At 42.5% G+C, this 23,450-nt stretch overlaps 2 protein-coding genes across 6 annotated transcripts in view; one reads left to right on the top strand and one right to left on the bottom strand.

Moving 5' to 3' along the window:
• Positions 1-266, bottom strand: part of LOC113954504 (caltractin) — a 5,169-nt gene extending 4,903 nt beyond the window's left edge. Inside the window, exon 1 of the mRNA XM_027658908.1 lies at positions 160-266. Within this exon, the coding sequence (XP_027514709.1) occupies positions 160-177 (18 nt within the window). The 5' untranslated portion in view covers positions 178-266. The remainder of the gene's footprint in view (positions 1-159) is intronic.
• A 73-nt stretch (positions 267-339) lies between these two features.
• BBS12 (Bardet-Biedl syndrome 12) lies at positions 340-10,654 on the top strand. 5 transcript variants are annotated; one of them, XR_003530245.1, is made up of 4 exons: positions 340-409; positions 1,750-4,034; positions 4,600-4,655; positions 7,696-10,654. XR_003530245.1 is itself a non-coding variant. In XM_027658906.1 (2 exons), the coding sequence occupies exon 2, from the start codon at positions 1,766-1,768 to the stop codon at positions 3,896-3,898; it is 2,133 nt and encodes a 710-aa protein (XP_027514707.1). In that variant the 5' UTR covers positions 340-409; positions 1,750-1,765; the 3' UTR covers positions 3,899-5,676. The 5 variants fall into 5 exon arrangements, 1 of the variants encoding a protein (XP_027514707.1); XR_003530243.1 differs by having other exon boundaries at positions 1,750-4,655; XR_003530244.1 differs by lacking the exon at positions 7,696-10,654 and adding an exon at positions 6,652-7,676 and having other exon boundaries at positions 1,750-4,655.
• Positions 10,655-23,450: the final 12,796 nt, after the last annotated feature.

Below are 23,450 nucleotides of genomic sequence, written 5' to 3' on the forward strand. Positions count from 1 at the left end.
GGGCGGAGGTAACCAGGCGGCAGCGGCGGCCTGGGTGGGAGTGGAACCCTGAGAGGGGTTTGCAGGTTGGCGGGGAGGCGGAGGGGCTCGGGGGGGAGTCGGCAGTGGGAAGGGGAGCCCGCGGGGGAAGGAAGGGAAGGAAAGGAAGGACGCGCTCACCATCCAGGCGGGAACCATCCGGGACGGGACCGGGCGGGACGCACCGCAACAGACACGCGCCGGCCGATCGGCCAATGGGCGAGCCGGACGCGCCGCGGGACCCGCCCCCCCGCCCAGCACGGACCAATGGCGCCGCGCCGTGACCGTGATTGACGGCTGAGAGCGCCGCGGGGCCCGCCCGCGGAGCAGCGGCCGCCGTGTCCAGGCAACTGGCGTGTCCAGGGAAGCGCCGGGAAGCGCGCACACACCGGTGAGACACCCGCGCCCGCACCCGCCGCCGAGCCACCGGGCCGGCCCTCCGGACCGCAGGAAGCGACCGGGCCGGTCTGCCACGGCAGTTCCGGGGCGCCCGCTGCGTCCGCTCCAAGCTGCTTCCCCCCCTCCGGCGATCCGGGAAGCGCTTCCTCTCCCTGTGAAGATTAGGAGATAGTGTTCTGATGGAATTTCGCTGAGTGGGATGGAAACATGAGTTTTTTGGATTTTGGACTAGCTGCGCCAAGGGGCCTTTAGGGAGAAGGGATAAACGATATGATGAATAAATTCCAATACCTGAAGGGGACTTGTGGGAAAGATGGGGCAAGACTGCTTACAAGACAGGACAAGGGGGAATGGGTTCAAACTGAAAGAGAGTAGGCTTAGAATAGTTCAGATATTGGGAAAAAATTAGATATTAGGGGAAAATTCTTTACTTCGAGGGTGGTGAGACCCTGGCACAGGTTGTCCATAGAAGCTGTGGATGCCACATCCCTGGAAGTGTCCAAGGCCAGGTTGGATGGAGCGCTGAGCAACCTGGCCTGGTGGAAGGTGTCCCTGCTCGTGGCGGGGGGGTTTGGAAGGGGATGATCTTCAAGGTTCCTTCCAACCCAAACCATTCTGTGATTTGAAGCTGAGCATAAAAGGTATAGGGCTCAGGGTTCTCAATTCTTGGGGTGTATGCTTTATAATTCAAAAAGGAAGTTTTAGTTTAATCCAGGACTGTGGTATGGAAGAGATTTTGAGGAAAAGAAGATTTATTTTTGGTGTGTTTAAAATGAGCAGTAGATCAAAAATTTTAAAACCTTGGCAGTTCATGAGGTATTTAGAAGTGGCATTGCTTTTCATACATGCATAAAGTATTGATGTGTGCTAAATAGACTAGATAGAATTGGAAACAGATAAGTTTGGTTTTCCAGATTTTGAAGATTAAACCTTCAAAGGGTACAACTATTGGTACCAAGAAGAATCTGTACAGAGCACTTGTGGTTTGCACGTAATTTGCCCATTCTGCTCTAATGAACTTTTGCCCTAAGTAAGGCAAATAACTGAAATTCCAGATAACAGGTCAGGAGGGACATGGTAGTTCTATGCAGTCTGCAATGCTTCAAGTTGAAGAAACTGTGGGAAGAAAGCCAGAAACGATTCAATGGCATTTTAGCAACACACCCATTTCAGCAATTGTATGCATTGACGTCTCATAATGAGTGCACGGGATAAAGAATTGTTTTATACAGAGCAGAGCTGTGTTCAGGGTTAGAGTGCTAAATTACTTTTTTGGGAATCTGCTCTGGCTTGCTGTGAGGTTGGGTCAGTAAGTTTGTGTTCTGTCCACAGATGCTGCCCAGTGCCCATGGCTTTCAGGGATGTGAATGCAAGGAGACATATTGGACTCCAGCAACTCTCATCCTTGGCATCGACTGGAAGAGCATTTCTGGGGCCAATGAAATCTCATAAATTCATTGTGGATGAAACCACCAACCAAAGCACATTGATTTGTTCTGCTGTTAGACTGATTGAAAGTTTGGATTTGACTAGTGCTGCTGGACAGCTTCTTAATGAAACCATTCAGGCACAGAACAAGGAGTTTAAGACTGGGATGAGTACCCTGTTGTTCCTCGTTGGTGCGTGGAGCAGTGCCGTGGTGGAGTGCCTCCAGCAGAATGTTCCTGTTTCAGCAATAGTGTCTGTGATGTCTGAGGGGTTGAACTCTTGCTGTGAGAGAGTCCAGTGTCTCCAAATATCAATACATGATGTAAAGAAAGAGCTGTGTTCTAGCAGAGTTAGGCCCAACGCTTTTGAATGCAAAGCTTGCCAAGTTGGATGTGACAGCCTTCTAAATCCTCAGGATTTGCTGTATTTTCAGAAATGTATTTCTGAACCAGAAGTAATTTCAATAAGTTGTTGTTCCCATCAAGGAGATGATTGTCATTTTAACAAGGGCTTGGTTTCACCCTTGGTTGGCTTTGGTTCAGCAGCTTCTCTTGTCAAACCAGCGGGTGACAGAAGTTCATCTGTGATTCCTGGAAGTGGTGTTATCGCATCCAGCTGTATCAAACAGAAGTTAACCCACAGCAGACACTTCAGCACTTTAGGAAAAAGCCATTTTTCAGGTCAACAAGGTAATTTTCAGGAATACCTTTTGAAACCATCGGCAGATCCATGTGAATGCTCTGATTTAGGACACCTGGCAATGGCTCTGAGTCATGGAAATCAGGCTGGTGTGAAACTGCTCCAGAGCATTGTTGAGTATCAGCAAGAGAGAGAAGAGTGCAGGGGCTCTTCCCAGCTTAATATCACAGAGATTGTGACATGCTCTTTGCTGGGCCTGCCTGAAAGCTGTTCCTGTGTCTCCCAGGGCTTTGTCACATTAGTGTCACCAGAACAAGCCAAATTCATCAAACACTTTAAAGACAAATCCCTCCGGATCCTGCTGGTGGATGGTGACCTAACGGAGCAGTATCGTCACTTAGGTTTTAACAGACCACATAACGTAAGGACCATATTGGAGCATCCTAACCTAGAGGGAGGCAGAGCAGGAGACACATGGCTAAGCAGAATGTTAGATATTCTTGTGAGCTTTGAAGTAAACCTAGTTTTGGTCAAAGGAAGCGTGTGCAAAAACTTACTGGACAGATGCACCGCAAGCAGGATACTGGTAATCGGTCCTGTGCCTCGGGATGTGTTGTGTGCCTTTGGGGAGGTCACTGGTGCCCAGCCAGTGACGTATCTGAGCCAGCTGAACCCTTCCTGTGCTGGGAACGGGGCCCAGGTGGAGCTGTGGGAGGCCAGCGATGGGCGTGCGATGGATCTGGGTGAGCTTGTGCCAGTCCGGATCAACGTGCGAGGCATCCCCCTGCTCACGGCCGTGCTCACCACTGCCGTGGCTTCCAAGGTGCAGCTCCTTGAGGACCAGTTCTGGACTTCAGTGTGTCGACTCCACCATGCTTTAAAAGATGGGAAGGTTTTTCCTGGGGGTGGTGCAGTGGAGCTCATGTGCCTCAGCCACATCCAGGTGCTCACAGAGCAGCCTGTGCGACCACCAAAGGCTGGGAAAGAGTTTCCCAGTCCTTGGCTGGCAGCACCTGTGGCAGAGTATAAATCCCTTGTGCTCCAAGCACTAGCAAGTGGCTGGAAGAGGTACCTTTCTGTGGTCATGTGTAACATGGCAAAGGCTCCGTCGGAGTTGGAAGCACGTGCATTAGTGGATCATCACCTCAGGAAAGCAGTGGATTGTGGCTCTCCCTCAGCATATATACTGGAATTGTTTAGAAGAGGTGATGTGCTTGGGGGTGGCTCTGGTCTCTTTGCTGACCATGGCGAGGGTTTAAAGGTTTATGATAACGTTGCAGCCAAGACAGAGGCGTGGAGGAGAGCCCTGGACTTGGTGCTGCTGGTGCTTCAGTCTGATGTCGAAATTATCACAGGCCCCAGAAGGAATGAGCTGTTGAACTCGCCTGTGTCGAGTGAATTTATGTTCTTATAGGACTTTGCAGTCCCTGAGTCAGCGGGAGAAGTCCAGGTTCAACTTACATGTCCTCATAATTAATAAAGCAAACACTGAGATGTGATTATGACTTTAGAGCGTTACAGCAGAAATCAGAATGAGAGACAGTCACAAGGTAATTTCTTATTTCTAGAAATGGGAATTAAATAACAAAAATCAGTTATGAGCTTACCTCTAACCCCAGCTTACTAATATTGTCTGTATAGGTGTCTCCTTCTAAAGAAAGGTAGGGACTTCTTACATGACATTGGTGTGCTTGTGTTAAATTAAAGGATATATATAATGTAATTAATTGGGAATTAATACCTTGTTCTTAATTTCTGTACACTGCAAGCATAAGAGTTAAACTTGATTGTTACATTTTACACTAAGAGTTCATATTAATAGATTCTATTTTTGTATATTTATATGGTCCATACATCTCTTATTTTCCAATATATAACCTTTGGAATTTCTTTGGATTTGACAAATTCATGCTGAATCCTTCCTTTTGGTATTACAGACTGGGTGTATCTCCACAAAATTTTCAATTTTACATCACAAACTGGATTTTTGGGTTGTTTCCTTGGAGTCTTTCAGTTGTCTTTGTAGAGAGGAAAATGGTCTATGTTTTAGGTGTTGGCTAAAAACTGTAAACAGGTCTATCATGACTGAGGCAAGGCATTTTTACTGTGTTACAGCACTTATAATTTGGAAGCAGAGCCCTGAAGAACTGGCACTTCATTGCAAGAAAGAGGTGTGTAACTATGGAGATTTTTTTTTTCTGAACTTGGCATTCTGAATCAAACTTAACGTGAAATGTCTCAGTTCTGGTGAAAACAGAACAGAAAACAAATGGAAATGGTGATGTTAAAGTGTATTCTTGCTTTCAGGAACTTTCTCATTAAACTGCTGATGGCTGGCATACAGATGATGAAATTCACCCTCAAATAAGGTTTAAATATATATAGAGATGAGTGTGTATATTAAAGTAGTGTTATATTTTTGACCTGAAACAGCAAATCTTTTGGTTTTCTGTCAAACTCCAAAATTCAGTGAATTTTGGGAAAATCTCATCAGTACTGTAGGGGTTTATAATTTTAATTTGGAACAGTATTTCCTAGCAGCATAGGGGTCTAGTTATACGGAAGTTTTGATCAACCTGCAATTACATTTTCATTATTAATCAGTTGGCACATTGATGTTTAACTGCTTGGTGTACTAAGACACGAGAGAGAAAGAGTCTGGTAGATCAAAAGAGGCAAAAGGAGCTAGTGGCTGTTAAGTGAGAATGAAGTGGAAACACAGCATATAAATAAATATGAACAGACTCTGTGCTCTGCAAGGGTTTGCAGCTCATGTTTGGCTTTATACTGGGTTTTTTTTGAACCTCCCATACTGAGAATTGCATAACCCCAGTTCCCAAGAAAAGATCCACTTGCACTTTATTTGAATAATAGAGTTAAGTGTGTTGTGGAAAAACTGCAGACATGAATTGTATTGAGGTGGTCCAAACATCTATTTATGGGGCTCTTAGACACTGAGAGCTGACGCACCAAGTGTTGAGAAAGTCCAACATGATGTAATTTTTCCAATCAGGCTTGTAAAAAGCACATAATGATATATTTAAATGCTGTGATGCTGAAACCAGGACAAGGGGTTTTCTAAAAAGCTGTCAGACATGATATTTTGATTAATTAACACTTGCTTATCTACAGGCCCACGAAATGGAAAATTTTATAAACTGGCTAGATATCGTAGCCCGGGTTACTTAAAATTATTTCTCCTCAAGGCATCCTCTTCTGCAATTTGGAGTACAATATAGTAGTACAATATAGTTCCCCAGCCTCAAATCTCTTAAACCTCTTTGCAACATGGACCGGAGATCCTGTGCGTGTCTGCCGTGGCACTCGGCGCCGGGAATGATTTCAACATCTGCCACGGGCGATTTCGGCTTCTGCCAGGCAGAGGCTCCTCCTCTGTGCACAAAGGCTGTTTGTGTAGAGCGTGATGTGATGGCAGGGCTAAACTTTTACATGTGATGTGCTTGGGAAATTGGGAAATGGAAGAGATTTCAGGGAAAGGATCGTCCCAAGGCATTGGCAGCATCTCACCCCCTGCTGAAACCAAGTCCTAGTCAGGTGCCTTGTTTCTTGCATCCCAGTGTCATCATTCCCAGCTCACTCCTCCTGTTTATGGCTGATGACATTTTATTTAATGTTTCTCTTTACAAAGCCTTTATAAGGCCTTCTCTTTTAGGTCTCTGCTCCTTGAGGGTTTCCTGAAATGTAGTGGAGGGCTTAATCATAGCAATAAGACCCTTGTCCCAAGCTGGGCCGGCCTAGGGCGCACAGCCTGCCTTCATATCCTGGCTTTATAAGGGCTGGTAGCCTGGTGATCAGTGGTTGTCAAGAGGCACCTGATAGTTTGCCTACTTCAAGTATACTGAAAATTGTGAGCTAGGAAATGTAGGAGACAGTGGTCCCCAGGTAGACAAAGGAATGACTGGGGGAGACTGGGGGCTGGGAAGGTTAAGGTAGTTATGGAGCAGGGAGGGCTGGAGGGGAAATCTTGAGCTCACAAGAGAGTTGGGAGAGTTAAGACAGTTTATTTGTACTGACCTCCTGCTGATATCCCAGGCCAGAGCTGCTGGAGAGGCTGGGAGAACATTTTCCTTTTTCTTAAGTGGGAAGAGGGGTGGAGAGGGGAATCTAATCTAGGAGAAAAGTTACGGAGTGACAAGAGATTTTCAGCTCTGCCCCGAAGGACGACTGGCAGACCTGAGTCATCCCATCAGTTACATCATCAGCAAAAGATCATTCTTACAGCACCAAGACCTTCTTCCATGAAAAGCAGGTTGGCTTCCGATAACCAACTCAGGCAGTACATCTAGAGGAGTTGAAACAACTCTACCAGGCATCAAGTGAATTAAACGTATTTTTATGTGTTGTTTTTTTTTTTAATCTTTTTTGTGTTTAAACTCTAGAATGCCCTGCTACATGGCAGTGCCATACTCAAATATCACTGAGCTGCTCCTTCAAGGAAGGGCTCGCTGTTTCTGCAACCTGGACTGCTGTGCGCTACAGGCATTTCTGGGAGTAACAGAGACTCACTGCAAGCCTTACAATTTGTATAAGGCAAACTGACAGGGAGTCTGAAATTGTTGTTTTTCTACAGCTGCTGTAAAACAGGGATCTAGTACTGACCAGCTGTAAATGTGGTTTGTTTTTTTTTAACCAGAACCACAGGCTTCATGGGGTATTTTTTACTTTTGGAAGGACCAGGTTGTGACTGTGTTCAGAAGTGTGGCACAGTGATACGTTTGCTCTGTCCCTTGTGCGACTTCTTTGTGTTAATTCTTTCCCTGGGGAGTGAAGCTGGATTTCTAGCTTTTGGTAGCTTCCTTCCAACCTTAAGGATTCCACGATTCTATGATTCTATGAATGTAACCATCCATGCTGCTGTTTCTACAGCTCTTTTTTCACAGCCACTTGTTGAATTGTCACTTACTCATAGCACTTTAAGATAGAGGGAATATATTCCAGTTTTATTCCTCTCTCTCCATAGATCAGCAATCCTTTTGAGACAATTCCACACCAGCACAGTTAGAGCATGGTTTGTATGACCTAATTTGGAAAAGTCAAAAAATCGAACTAAATTCTGCCACTTTCCACCAGCATTGCTGCATTAATTAACCATTTATTGCAAAGGTGCAGGACCAAGATCTTTTCCTTTCAAGGTGATATGTTAACCAGGCACGAATAGATCTGCAATCTTAAAGGGCTTTTTCTTTGTAGATAATGTTACTCCGAGAACTAATGTCCACAGGGATGATTTCAGCACAGTTGAAGGGAGAGAACAGCTCACGTATGTGCACAAACTAGAGACTGGGTTTGATACTGAATGGTGGAAGGAAGAAAAGAACACATTTCTCTATTTTGACTTCCTACCTGTTGATTCTGCTGGTAATGTCCATTTCTTTAGGTATTTGAAAAACACCCCTAGTGGTGGCTTGAGCTGCATTTCAGTGATGGTTTTCTGTGAGTGCTGGGATTCAGTTCGCTGCATTATGTTCCTGAAAACTTTGTAGGGACAAGGATGGTTTGGGACAGAAATGCTTCCCTGAGTGGAGGGAAGTAATAATTCCCCAACTTCTCCTTCCACATCAAGCCCCCGATGATCCTTGGGGAGTGGCTTTTTGTCACATTTAATCCAAGCCTGGGCTCCCCAGCACCATCCCCAGCAGCCGTGTGTTCCCATGGTGAGCCATGTTTGGGAGGAATCCTTGAGTGCTTTTCAGAGGGGTGGAAAGAAGGGCTGGGCCAGGATCATGCACAGATGGTGAAAGAGCTCCTGGGAAGGGGGCGGGGGGGAACCGAGGCCTGTATTTTGTTTCCCTGCCTAGCAGAGATTCAAAACAAAGAACTGTTTAGATGAAAAGGAATTCTTTCCTTGGGGACCAAGTGCTACTCCAAACAATAGGATTATTTTTTCATTAATGCAAGAGTAGTAAAGATAGCATGCAGTTTTTATTTAGAAGTAATGGGAAGACCGGCCCCTGACTGTCTTTTATTCCAGCTCAAGTCAGTAGTATGGGGGTTAGTGTTGTTCACAACTTTTGTCTGCTGTGTTGTGAGACCAAATATTTAACCAGTATTGCAGATTTGGAGAGGTGACTAAAAATAACACGGTTGGTGAACTTATTTGTTCCCAAGGTGTGATCTGAGTCACTGCTTTCACTGACTAAACTTCAAAACAAAACAAAACCAAACAACATAACCCCCCTATTTGTTCATACTGGAGAACCAGAAGAACTCCAGAGGAATACCTGTCTATTATTAGTAAATCCTAATTTATTTTTTTTTTAAGAACAGCAATCCCTCCAGTAAACTGAAAGGAATTTTGCCTTGTTTTGGGTATTAATTCCTGTATTCCACTTGCTGCTCCCTGCATTTGCAGTTCTGTCTGTGGGCTCCAGCTCAAAGATCCGCCTATACCATGCACATACTGTTTTAGGGGAAGTGAACACAATTCCATGTGCAAAATTCCATATCAGTATAATGTCTTTGATTCCCTACAGTAAGGAAAATTAGACTAGTACCTCTGCAGCAATACTAATATATTGATTAGATCAGTTTAATTAACTGGCTTAGTCCTCCTATGTGTCTTTATTCCAGTTCCCTGAGTATGCCTTGCTCAAGGTAAAGGGTCAGTTAGTGTTCAGAACTTCACTTCTCACTCTCTTCATCTCTCAGTTTATGTAAACACTGTTTGAATAACCATCCCAATTGTGTCATCCAAATCCTGGTTCAGGGGTACTTGCTTTCTGGAGCTGTTTAGCTGAGTGCTGCCAGAGGCCAGGAAACTCTGATATAATTGGCAATAAGAGAGCTTTACTGGAAAGGAAGCCTAAATGTATCTTTGTTTATCTGAAGTACCGAGCAGTTAACTTGAAAAATGTTTTTATGTGTGACCCTGGCTATGCAGTTATTCTGTTTGACATCCCAAATACAAGAGCAGTGCTGTAGATAGGCTCTACAGAATTGCCAGATGTCCGGTCAGTAATTGCTGTACATGGGGTGGGTTACTGTGGGTAGTATGGGAATGACTCTCAAATCTCAGCTCCAGTGATGGATGCTCAGGAATGTTTTCCAACAGAACTTGAGGAAGACCTCCAGCCTCCCAGATTCCACTCACAACCATTCATAACACCAGTGAAACTGTGGAAGAAGAGAGGCTTTTCAAGGCCAGAAGAAACTGGAGGAAATCCAGTGTCTCTTGTTTGTTTGAGTCTCATTATTAAACACACTTATTAAACTGCTGAAGAAAGGTCTTCCAGAAATACAGGAGCTAATTTAAAAGTATGTGACTTGTCTGTGCCAAGGGGTGCTGTTTGAATTAGCTGTGTTTGCTCACCTGTAAAACAGGACTGCAGACTGCCCTACAACATGACACTTGGCATTTACCGCTCGGCCATGATGAGAGGAGCCATTGTACAAATAGGATGTTCCATTCCCTGCCCTCCCTCAAACACTTGTGTCCATCTCAGATAACAAGCTGAAATAGGGTTTGTTATGAATTGGATTTTCTTTTAAAAGGCCAGTCAAGCTGTTTTTGTTCTGGTTTATGTGTTGCTATGAGCCATTACCACACATTCAGTTCTTCAGTGAGAATTCACAGATGCTTTTGCTGCTGCGCATGTGTGGCGAGATGTTATTTTGCTGATATGTTGTTCTCAGGAGACCGAAGGGGAAGGGGAAATCATACTTTGGTTATGAATTAATACAGGAACCAATCCCTTTTTTCATTAAAAACATCAGTGGAGTTTCTGTGGCTTTGGGGAGTTGGTCCCTAAGAAACAGATTATTGCAAAACCATGATCATCCTTCCTCCCTCTTCTGAATCCTGCTACAGGGCGAATTTCTGATCATTTCTTAGTGGCAAGAAATGTAAAATTGAGGACTGCTGCCACTCTTTCTCAGATGAACCTCTAATAAACTCAAATAGCAACAACAATTGGTTAATGATAAGATGGAAAACACTTCCTTCAGAGATGCAGTAGGTTGAGTCGTGCTTTACACTGAAGAATTTGATAAGGATTAAGAGCCCATCATCTCTAGGTTAAAGGATGTCTCCTGCAGGAAATGGCACGTAGGGAGAATGATCAGCTTTGGAAACAGTCATATCCATTCTGTTTCTAATTTTTAAAACTGCAAACTCTTTGGAGAAGAAACTCTTCACTCGGTTCATATAGTATGTGACAAAATTTCATGGCTAGGCTTCACGAACGAAGATTTGGGAAGGAAATGTGACAAAATGAATCCTTGGATAACAATCAGGGGTCAGAATTATTATAGCAATGAATGACTGAACGTTTGATGTCACTTAAGATTTAGCTTCTTCACCTTGAAATACGTTTCTTTGATTTGCAAACCTGACAAAGCTATTGGAATTTGTCAAAAATCCTTCTGCATTGCTTGGTACAGAATTCCCACAAGCCTGGACTCCATAAGGATAATATCTAGAACAGGGTAGTTCTTGGAGAGTAATAGTAAACTTTGACAGTGAACACAGTAGTTCTTTTTTGGAGTATAGGGTGAAGATTAAACCACAGTAGTTATAATGTGCCAGGCAGAGCTATGAGTAGTCATAGAACATACAGTGCAAACTCAGTAGAGCAGAACACTTCCTCCACATAGGAGCTGGCAGGATGGAATGAATGTCATCCTTTTAAATACCTTGGAAATGAAACAAGACCTCAGTATATGTGTGTGGGTTTTGAGTTTCACTAATTCTTTTTAACATCTCTCTGAAAGAATTCCCCGTAATCTGTAATTGTTTACTTTACATGTGATCTCTTTATTTGTGGCTTTAATATTAATCTCCAGTGTTGGATCTCTGTCTATTTGCCTTGGTCTGACGAAGGCATTAGAAGTTGCCCCTTGTTATGTTTCCTGTATCACTGATATGATGCAGAGCTGGCTCAGGCATATTTGGCAGCAGTGGTTTTAATATTGCAGGCAAAAAATGAACAGACTTTGCTGCTACAGGTTTGAGGAAAATCCTTACTCGTTCTATTTGGTTTTGTTGGGGTTGTTTTGGTTGTGGGGGGTTTTTTTGGTTTTTTTTTAAGTGGAAACTTAAATGGCTTTTTTCGAATTGTGCTTTCATCTATGTCTGGCTCTTCCTCTGCTCTGTTTGCTCTTGAGTCCCCAAAATTAGCAAGAGTAATGTTCTAGTTTGCAGTGCAGTAGGAAAGAATAACTTGACTTTCTAAAATGTAATAAACAGTGCAAGACCTGGAACAAGTACAAAACCTTCAGACAAGGTGAAAGCCCCCAGAAGAATACCTCTATTCAAAATGTCTGTGGATGTCTGCAAATACTGCCAGGAGCTTAAGTCTTGTCCTTTTCCTTTCCAAACATGTGTATTAGGTTTTTCTTTAAAAATACATACTGTATCCTTGAACTCTTCCACGCTCCTAGTCAAAGACGGTAGTATTTCCTTTAGACTAGTTGATTCATAAATAAAATAAAATCAGTGAGACATTATTTTGGTCTTGCTTATTTCCCTTTTGTGATATTGGATGGAAAATGGTCTTTTTGAAATATCCAAGCTTTAAAACCAGCATTAAAACCAGCTATTGAGGGTTACCTGGCTCAACATCTCGGGGATTCCACTGGGTCTAAATCTTTTTCTAACTGAACTGATCCAGCCTTGTTTAAAATGTCCCCTTATCCTCTGGGACATGTATGTGCTGTACAGCACATCTTCTCCTGGTAGGGTCAGTGTCACGCTGAGTTTCTCCCATGGGTAAGTTGTGGTCCCCAGGATGGTTGTTAGCCCACTGGGATGGCTCCATCCCCCAGAGCAGCCTTGCAGGATCTGGCCCAGTAAGGGACCTCACTCTGCAAAATATTCTGTACTGTGCCATTGATAATCAGCAGATAAATCAACTGTCAGGCTCCATGTCTGTCTCTGACCCGTGGCACCCATGGGGCTGCCCTCCCCCGTGCAAGCAGCAGTTGTAAATTCATTTTTTAAGCCCAGGTGCATTGCTCTGCTGGTGCCTCTTTGTGAAGACAGAAGAAAGGTAAGTCTGGTGAGGTAACTTTACCTTCAGCCTCTCTCTCTTCTTGCACTGCACTTTATTCCTCCATTGCGTTTTGTTTTTAAATGGAACTAATTCTAATCTTCCCTCCTCTTGTTTTTTTGCAACAAAACATCTGCTTTACAGAGAGGGCAGAAAGGGTTTATTTTGTGTAGGAAGCTCAGCTTAGACTAATATGCATAGCAGATGACAGTAATTTCATCCTTAAACCTGAGCTCTGTCATTACTTTGGGGTCAAATATGATGGAGTGAGAGACTGTCTGTTGTTTGGTGTGTCATTTGTTCCACCTGGGTGCCTCCCATCTGTTTGACTGTCCCAAGCAGAGGCTAATTTTGTAGCTGTACTGTTGCCAGCAGCCTAAGAAAGATTCTTTGTGGCATTTATTTACTCCTTTCTATTTGCCTTAAAATCACTGCTGATCACAGCCTGAGTTTCTCTTTGTGGTCTATTGAGAACAATAGCAAAAATTCCAGTGAAATTTAACTTGCTGGGAAGGAGTCATAAGTGGTCCAGGATTTATTCTCGATTTGCTTTACTGTGTCACCATCTTTTATTAGCTGATAATTTCCTGTTCATTGATGACAAGACCGTCAAACAGCATCTCCTTCGCAGCAGAGGTTGTCTCTACATGAGTAGCTTTTTGTATTAAAAGTCTAGGCGAGAGAGAATTCTTCCTAGGCCTGCAAAATGTGTGTAGAAGGAAGGGATTAATATTGAGATGATGGCCTTGTCATCTGATTTGGCCTCTTAAATCCTTTTGTACGTGCCAGGTGCAGAAATTCTTCCAGCTTATTTTCTTCCAGTCCCCTCTGTATTCTGCTTCTAACAAAGTCCTGTGAGAACGAGTGCAACAGATGAGAAAATTAACTCAGATTTGAATCACATTTGACATTGGCAGGAAAGTGAGGGACTTAAAGCCAAACTCCACAACATCCTCAAATACAAAATATTTGGGATCAAGAGCCCAGTGTTTGCTTCTGAGAAGAACTAGGGCTACTTGTGATATTCTGCAATCAATCAGGATGTGCCAGTCCTGTAAAAGAAATGTCACTGAAAATGAAAACATCATTCTGAAGGCATTAATTGCATATTCCTGATACTTCAAACCATAATTAGAGATCGATATTATTATGTATGCTGCAGACTTTGCAGTAATCCGAAGCAATTTAGTTCCACAAGAAATTTTGGAGACAAGTAACCACTTGAAGCTTAAAATTGTTCCACTGTCATTATTGCTTTTTGTTTTCATTTTTAAATCTTGCAATTAGTGTTTTTAAAAAAATAATAAATAAAGCAAAAGGCAAATACAGACCATCTGTGAAACACACAGGAATTGTTAAAAGCTGCATCCACGAGGATCTCTGGGAAGAGAGCCATAACACAACTAAGCATTCAGCCAGCATGATATAATTACAAATTAAACATCTCTAAAACAAATTCAGGATGAAAATAAAAATCCATCAGACCTCTGCTTGTTTCTTTGTTCTAGAAACTGGTATATTCAGTTCACATTAATTTAAATAAAGGCTCATTGACAATGATATGGTGAGACATAATCTTTTTACACTTAGAACACAGTCTCTAATACTTTCTCATTATTACTTTTATCTAAAGGACCATTTTGCTTTTAATGATAGACAGAACCCTTAAGCCAGACTGGATCTGATGGCTCTTGGGACATGCTTGAGGTAAAAACGCTTTCAGCACAGTCATTAAGTATTTGTAAGAAAAACTTATGTTAACATTTACTGCTGTATTTCCAAGAGGAGAAAGATTAACAAATGGAAACTTTAGTTACTTAAAAAGCCAGAGAAAGAACCCTGTAAATAAATGAAATGGACAATGACACAATGTTTAAGGTTATTGCTGAACAATTTTTTCATGTAAACCAGATTATTTTTTTCTACACATGCCCTTTCACAGAAAAATGTTACCCTCAGTTTTAGTGGTTAGATCCATATGTGAAATTGATATTTCTCCATCAAAACCAGAAGTATTCCTAAGAATTGAAGATGACTGTGATACAACAAAAGTCTTCAGAAGAAAATTTCTTCATGAAGATCAGATTAATCATGAGACTGAATAAGCAAATTAGTTCCTCGTGGAGGTTCAAAGTAGCCGCAGGAAAATGGTTTGACCAGTTAGGTACAAAACAGTGCACCAAACATAACACAGTTTTTGAAACCTTCATAATTTAAAACAAAAGAAAAATCCTCTCCCTTATATATATAATTTTAAATAAATAATCAGTTGCTAAGACATTTTGAATGGGGAAAATTGAATTTTGGGCTTTGAGGATGAGCATAAAGCAGTGGCTTTTAAGGGGAGGCTCATCAGGTCAGTTTTCTATGGACAGTCAAAGCCAATAAAGATGTCTATGGTAAATGCAACAAGTGTAAGAATTCAAGCTTTTGTGCTTGCTGAGCCCATGTTTTGTTTTTCCCTTATGACATCGTTACAGAAATAGGTCTAATTCACAATGTCGTTGTGAATCTCTGTACTTGGTTTGGGAACTTTAACCCTGAATTGTTTTTCAGATTTTTTCAATACCTGTGAAGGGACATGATTTAATTTCAGAATTCTGTCTGATGTGCATTATAAGCTTTACTTTGGTTATAACAGCTCTCATTTCTCATTGTAAGCCAGTTAACTGAAATTTCGTTTGTTATTAACAGAAAATCTGCTTTCTTCCTCTTTTAGAAAATAACAGCTTATTACTGCTCACTCTCCAAGAAAGAGTAGGAAATCAGAGCTCTGAAATGGAAGTGATTTAAAAATAATAGTAGAAATGTCATGTAGCGTAGCAACAGAGGTCATATTTCATGATTTTCCCCACTGTGTAACTCCGAAGCAGTGCACAGGTGAGATTCTTGGTCCTGTTTCAAGGTGGTGGAAGGATACCACCAGTGTATTTCTTCACTAGAAAGGCTGGCTGGGGATATAATTGCTGTTATTGATATCCAGTCTGTTCACCTCCATACTTCCCTCCCACTTCTCAGCTCTTCCTTTGTGTCCTAGGTGTGTTAAATCAGCAAGTCTTAGTTCTGCTGTCAGCCGGGCTGTATTTTCTGGCTCTCTACCGTCTGAAAAACTATCCTCTGGAATAAGGGTTCTGTGAGCCTTGGGGGATAACATGAACAGGCACAGCCCAGAGCTGTTGTGCTTAGTCAACTTAAAATGAGAGCTGCTGTAAATAACAATTAGAACTTGTTAACACCAATTCCATTGGTGGCTGTCAGGAAATAAATACCTGCTTGTTCACTGGTTATTTAATTGAAGTAACATACAGACTATGGAGCAGCCAACAACAGCAGTGACTGGAGAGAGGCTGTGAATCCGACTGACTTCCCCCAATTCCAGTTCTTCAGAGACTGTTAACAAAATTATTGAGATTTTTTCACTCTCCGGTGAATAAGAAATGCTGAGTAAAAGGATATTACATAAATTGGCTGACATTTGCAGTGGACTAGCTAATTCCTGTGGCCTCGTGTGTGTGGTGGCTCTCTCTGTGTGTGTGTGTGTGTGTGTGCACATGTGCCTGGTGTTGTCAGTGAGCTCCCAACCCACTCCCCTTTGCTCCCAGCTGGGAGACTGGATTTTGGGGGTTACGTAAGAGACAGTCTAGGAAAACATGCCGAGCTGTTTGGAATTTACCCTCGGCACTAACCTCCTTCCTCCATTGTGTCATGCACTCGAAAAAAAAATTATTTTTTGTTTTGTGGAGTGACGGGGTTGTGTCTCATCTGAAAAAATGATGTCTGTCTGTCCTGGGGAGGGAATTGGGTGTACCAGGAGACTTTTGCTTGCTTCTGCTTTCCATGGGCTGTGCCTGCAGTCCCAGGAGTAAAAAAATCTCTTCCTTTTCTAACAATTGGGAATTGAAGATTAACAAGGGCAATAGTGGAGAAAAGAGAGATAAAAATGAGCTGTTAGGGCTGTATCTCTACACTGACCTATAGAGTGGGTCTAGTGCCAAGCAAATGGGCAGCTGCATCCTGGGAAAGGGCTGGCAATAGGTACTGTGTCTACAGGTAGTTATTCTTTCTCCTTTCTGACTAATTATTTCCCTTAAAAAGCAATGTTGTGAGATTATACTTTATGGCCAGTGAAGATGGGGTCATTTCTAGTGTGAACAGATCGATGTGAAAGTCATAAAACATGTTCCTGAGAAAGAAAGCCCATCTCATGCATTTCAACAGGAACATCACTTGTTTGCTGTGTGGAACCCTCCTCTGAGCTGGGCTGATTCTGAATGCTGCTGCAGATTCTTACACATTTGTAAGGATTTTTATCCAACAAGTTTTGGTTGGCCTGTCTTAAAACACTGGAAGCACGCTCTAGTAAATTTTTCTTATACTAGTTTGGAAAAGTGCAGTGTTATTTTATTACATGTGATTTTTCTCATGTGGCCTAGAACTTTAATCCCGATTCCACTCAAGTTTCATAGCAAAGATCTTAGTGATATTTGGTTTTTCTTTCAAAAGTGGTTGGAATCAGACCTCTATGCCCTGCCTCTGCTTTGTAATATATTGAAGATACTGGTTTTAAAAGTGGGGAATTTCTTAAACATTCTGCTCTCAATTTTTTGCAGGTTGAAGTAAGTGACAGTTCAGCTAAAAACAACAGAGCAGCTAAAATTACTCCCAGTACCACTGCCTTTTTTATGCTAAAATCAGTAGATCAAATTCAGACACAAGGTAAGCAAATGCAGCTCCTTCCTTTACGCTCCTTTGTACCACATCTGAATTCTGGCCAGTTCCAGCTGGTCTCTGAAGATAATTGCATACAGTTTGTTCCAGTTTTTTCATCCCATTCCTTATAGCGTGGTTTGCCTTTCTTGCATGTAACCATCCTGGAAAAAAGACTCATGTCCGAGAGGTAATGGAATTGTGTTTTCTATTATCCCCATGTGGTAGTGATCCAAGCGTTCCTTCAAAGACAGTACACAAAGCTGACATAAAGAAACTGAAATAAAAATAGTGAGAGACTATTCAGTGCTGATCTATTTTGTATGTGAATGGAAGAACAAAAGTAGCTTTACTGCTTCTAACAACCAAAACTATTCACCTCTGTTCCCTCCTAACACGTGAGATAGTAGCACACGTGCTGCAGCTTTTTTCCTGGACCACTAGGAATTTGGTGGTGTGTCCTGGGCATGTGGCAGCCAAAACCCATGTGTTTACCCCTTCATAAAATTTCGGGGGCCTCTTTTTCTTCCTCTTTTCAGAAAAATTACTTCCATCTGCTAAGTACTTCCAGTTGCATAAAAAAAAAAAAAAAAAAAAACCTGGGTAAAGCTACAAATTATGCCTTTTTTTTTTTTTTTTTTTTTACACAAATCACTTCATTATTCACTGTCACATCTTTACTCAGTTGTCCTTACTGCATGTCCTAGACCCAGGCAGTTTCACATATGTGATACATGGAGCCAGGATTTCTAGTGAGAGCTGGCTGGGAACTCAAATGTCTTAAATTAAAACAATGGCCACCATCATCTGTTAAAATTGTCCAATGGATTTTTAAGGGATTTGGATCGAGGCCTGAATCGACTCCAGTTTTAGAGTGCTGAGATGTTTTATTGGTGCTTAACTTGGAGAGCAAGGGGGATGTCTGGGAATCAACCGTTTAAAACGGTAGGCAAAATAGAGATACCCTAAAATATTAATTTCTGTAGAAGGTTATGTTCATGGTGTTGAAGGTAAGAGTAAAAGAATGACAGAAAAGGTTTGTCATCGAGCCAACAACTCCAGTGACATAGATTTAATTGTAAACATCCCCTAAGCTTGAAAAAAGTTTTAAATAGAGCTCCCAAATAGGTTAATTTCTGAAACACTCACTAATTATGTATGTCTGCCAGTTGTGTGGCACTGTCCAGGCCACATTAAACATGGAATCAAGTTGGTTCAAAATAGTTGAAATACTTTTTTAATAAAATCACAGATTTTATTAGATGATTAACCTAATTTTATGTTTCTTACAGGCTCTGGAGAAAACGTTTATTGGCAGTAACTCGTTCCTTACATTTTATTTTCCACTTCTTCTCATATATACTTCTTCCTGCTCTCCTGCCCTGAGCTCCTGAGAGCTTTGCTATCATACTTTAAACCGTCTCATCTATTTGCCTTTATGGAGCCTGGAGACTTCTAGAAACCAGACCAGAGCACACAATTTAGATGCAGCAAAGGGTTGGCTCAAGTGCTTAAAGAAAAAATACGAGGAAAGGCTCTTTGGTTTGTACTCAGCAGCTTCACCTTCCCCTCTAGGTGGCTGTTGGGATGAGAAGACAGACTGCATTCTCCTCCCTCAGAATTCCTGGTTCTTTTGTTTGCTGAAGATCACAGTTCTCTGCTGCTCCATTCTGCTCTCCATTCCACAGCCACAGCTGGGAAAGGTATTTATTCTCAGCCGTGTCTCTGTGGTGAAACTGGCCACTAGGAAAAACCCCAGTGTTCCATAAAAATAACTGTGCTCAATAATAAATTTGCGCATGAGATCATGTTCTTACTCCGAAAATAAATAGCTAAATAGTTTAAAAAAAAAAAAAAAAGTCCAAAAAAGCAGCAAGCAGTTTATAAGGAAGAAAGGAGAACCATAGTTCAGCAACTAATAATGACTTCTGGGTTACTTGGTACTGCTGTGAAAAGGAGGTTGGAATAATTAATTGTCCTTGAAAGTCATCTCTGCAAAAAAAAATATCCTTAATAAAAATGAAGTAGTTGGCATGGCATTGGTGTCATCTCACAGTGTCTGTGATGGTAGGGATTGTGATCAGAGATGTGCTAGTGAAAATTAGAGGAACTCTGTCCAGCATGAGATGAAGTAATTTGGTACAGGGCTGTAAAGACCCTTATATGCTTTTCTTGGGAAACACACAAGTGCTACAGGTAAAAATATTTTGGTACCTTCATCTGATTGTCATCTGTATTGCACTAAAAATAACATCTAGAGATGACTGCCAAGGAAGTCAGTGGAGAGGTGCTATTTGAAGGGTGTGAGTAAAAAGTATTGTTGTTAAAAATTCCAGCCAAATAGGTGAGGTAGCCTGGGGGATATATCCTGTGCACATCCTGTTCTTCCTTGCACGGAGACTTCTATACCTGCTAACTATGCATCCAGCCTTTTCCTTGGCATGGTGTCTCCTGCCAAGGAACAACATCATGGCTTCAGAGAGGGCAGGGAAGACAACAGGTTTACTCCTGTGGGAAGTAAAACCCCAAAAAGAATGTTTCATCACTTTCTTGTATTCACATTATCCCAGAGCAAATTTTTTTTTTTTTACATCCGTGAAAACGAGCAAGGATCTTGGCTGTGGACTGTTCTGTCAGCTCCACACGCGTTGTTGCCGCTGTGTGTGAGCTCCCCAGCTGACAGATGACATCTTCCCTTCTGCAGGCCCACACAGATGGTGTGAGTGACTAACCCCTGCCTGCCCTGTGCACAGCCTACACACTGATGTCATGAGAGGAGGCCAATACCTCCGAGGTGAGTCTCCCTGTTTGTTTGTATTTCGGCGACAACGGTGGCAAGTGCAACAATGGGGAAGGAATTAAGACAAGGAAAACTTCACACGAGGAGCAACTGACGTAAAATGTGGTGTGTAACCCACTGAAAGGAACCATCGATGTTAGCTCGGTCATTTTAAAATAAGTGAATCACTAGATGACAAAGCCCATAAATTGATTCATAAACTGCTGTCATTTTAATATGAAAGCTAATCTGTCTGGAAAACTGCCATTCAATTATGAATGGAAATAACAGCTAAAATCCAGCGTTCATTGTGGAGACGATGCCCAGGGAATATTACAAAACAGACTTTTGAGGACTCAGTTATGTCCATCCCTGCGTGTATAATATCTGTACACAAACATATGCATTAAAATTCAGTTAATTCGTTAATATCATTAATTACAATGAATTTGACTTGCTGACCATTGGGGGAAAGGCTTTTATCATTATTTGCTTGCTGAGTTTTCTGTTGTTTTCCCAAGGTACTCGTTGAATTTGGTGAAATGACTCAAGGTGTGCAATTGGTCAGGATGGGAGCCCTTAACGCTTATGGCAATAAAGTTTGCCACCTGTATTTTTGGGGTTTTTCCCTTCAGGGAAGCACTCCTAGACGATGTATGAGTTTGGGATTAGTTGCAGTTGCTCAGGAAGGTAGGCAGGTGATGGCCAGTCCGATGGGATTGGAGACTGTTGCCCTGCCAGCGCATGAAGTGGGGAGCTGGGAACTACTGTAGGGAGGGAAGGTGCTGGGGGAAGGAAAAATGGAAGAGTCCATGGAAAACCTGAGCTATAAGGTTACGAGGGTTGGCTGGGAAATGAGAACATGGGCTTTGAACTTCAAGAAAGGAGGCAGGGATTAAACAGCGGTGGGGAAAGCAAACCCAGCTATGGAGCACATGGCTAGGAGCCATAGGGAGATACAAAGGGAAAGGAGTCCAGAGGACAGAGCTTGGCATGAGGAGCTAGGGAAAGATTTAGAAAGAGGCTAGAAACCTGTGCCTGACAGCAGGGGAAGGGAAGGGAACAGGGTGGGGACAAAGGATGAGGAGACGAGACAGGCTGGGGGTGGAGGGTGGGGTAGCCAAGAGAAAGGAAGATGAGTCTGTGCCTATTTCAGTGTCCTCCTGGTTTTCATTCCTGGGTCTGGGATTACACAGCCTTTCCCTTCATCTGCTGTCAGAGAACACTGAAATCCACTGATAACATGCATACATTGATCCCTACTACTGCCTATCACAGGGGACAACCTTTTGCTGTTTAAGGCACAGAGTCATTTGTGGCCTGTGGCAAAGCCAGGGGGGTCCAGCTTTATCTCCAGTATCAGCTCCCCGGTGCGGTATGGGTGGGAAATTTGTGAGTTTTAGATTGGGGCAGATTAACAGCATGAATATCCCACTAAGGCTTCAGTGCAGAACACTGAGACTGGTAATGGCACCTGTAGCTCTTGCTTCTTTTCACCTTTAATTTCCTATCACTGGAATAAGGAGCAAACCCTCTTTTCTCTCCAGGTTGCTTTCAAAGATGGGCATATTCTCACAAAATTTCCGTGGAGTGCTTAGTGGAAAACTGCACATGATGAAGGTAATGAGGGTGTAACAATGTGGTTTGTGCAGGCTGTTCATTCTCTAATTTTTCCTGAGGAGGAAAAGAATGTAAACTAAATAGTGACTCTTATGTAATGAGCATTGCTTTTGCATAAAAAAGAGACAAACCACTGAGCAATTTAACCTCCCAGATGCTTGGAAGTTAATTTTTGCAGGTCAGCTTTGAGATAATAGCCTGGGCAGTGTTGGGAAAGTCATTTTTTGGCAGATAACAAATTCCATTTTGGCACGGGGACAAAGGATTACAGTTTTTTAAAGTACCACGAAGAACTGCGCTAAGAGTCTGTCCAAGAAACAAACAGGATTTCACAAGAGCCAGTTGGCTTAAGTTGCACTTACAGTACTTGTAACTTCATGGATTGTAGGAGATGCAGTAATGGGGATCTTACAGGCATATAGGGATGGTTTCATAGCTGAGAAAAGGGGGGAGTTGCACAAAGTGTTTCTCCTAAGTTTGTTGCTGCATGGATGGATGCATTGGGGTGTGGTGGAGCAGTAACTACATCCACCCCAGCACTGAACACTGCCTCAGTCTCATTTGGGATAGTTCTCCCTCCCTAGAACTAAAGGCTAATTCAGCACAAGGGACCACATAATTTATTTGTGCTTCCAAAGGCGTTCCAGGGCCTGTCTCTCCTGTCTCAAATCGTGGTGTGCCGATACCCTGGACAGCAAACTGTCTTTGCAACAGGTTTAACGTGTCGACCGTGCTAGTGGAATTCTGTTTGTGTTCTGCACGTTATGATTGGTCTGTGACCTGCTGCTACAGGGTGTTATGCTCTGGGGAGCCCTTCAGTGGGGCCTAGGTTTGGGGATCCATGGAAACTGCCCTGAAACAGAGAGAAAACAAATGGGAGAGTTGTTGTGACATTCCTTCTGGAATACTATCAGTACAGATTGTTACCAAGAGGGAAGGGGTTTGGGTTTGTTTCTTTATTCTTGCTGTTTTCTACCTACCAGCTGATGCATTCTACAGAAATAGTGCAGAGCAAGATTTCAGTTGAGCAACTGGTGGAAACCAAATCCATGATGTAGTAAAATAACCTTTTTTTTTTCCTTTTGTAACGTCTCGCTGATCTCATCTCTCCTTGCCCCTCGATGTGAAATGATGAAAGCTGCATGATGTGGTAACTCCTGTTCCTTGGGAATAGTCTGTCTTTGCTATATTCCTCCATGAAGTTGGTTTGGCCTTGTACTACAGCACACCAGTGAGCGGAAAGAGCATTTTCCTCACTTCCACCTATATTTTAATTTCTCACTGCAGTCCTGTGAATAATTTAAACAGAATTAGCCCATATGAAAGTTATGAATCACATGACCTGTATAAGACAAGAACCTAATTTCAAAGAAGATAAAGAAGAATCTATAACAAAATTTTTGCTATTTCATGATCACTTACTAAATGAGAGACAGTGAGAGAGACATTTCTGACTCGGAGTGGTTTGTAGTTGATGTGGGAATGTTTGGAGTTAAAATTGTTGCAAGTGGCCCTGGTTGAGCAGCGGGGGTGGACTAGATGTCCAGAGGTGCTTTCCAGCCTCAACTATTCTATGTTTATGTGAAGATTGGCTTCTTAAGTGTCTGTGTGTGCTCTGAGCAAATGGGTTAATGGGTTTCCTGAATGACCAACCACACAGGCAGGCTTTGGCTGCGTTTCTTTATCTACCTCACAAGAGCTGGTTCTCCCCCCACTATGGGGAAAAAGATCTCCCTACAATCTCCTGATGTGTGTCCAAGCCCTTCCAGTAACTGCTTTACCCTGTAGGATAGAGTGAAACGTGTCTTGAGTCCTGGGCAGGGGCTAAGTTACTAGTTACTTTGGGACACTTT

This window comes from Corapipo altera, unplaced genomic scaffold (genome assembly GCF_003945725.1).
Source record: "Corapipo altera isolate COAL_440 unplaced genomic scaffold, ASM394572v1 255, whole genome shotgun sequence".
NCBI classification, from domain to species: Eukaryota; Metazoa; Chordata; class Aves; order Passeriformes; family Pipridae; genus Corapipo; species Corapipo altera.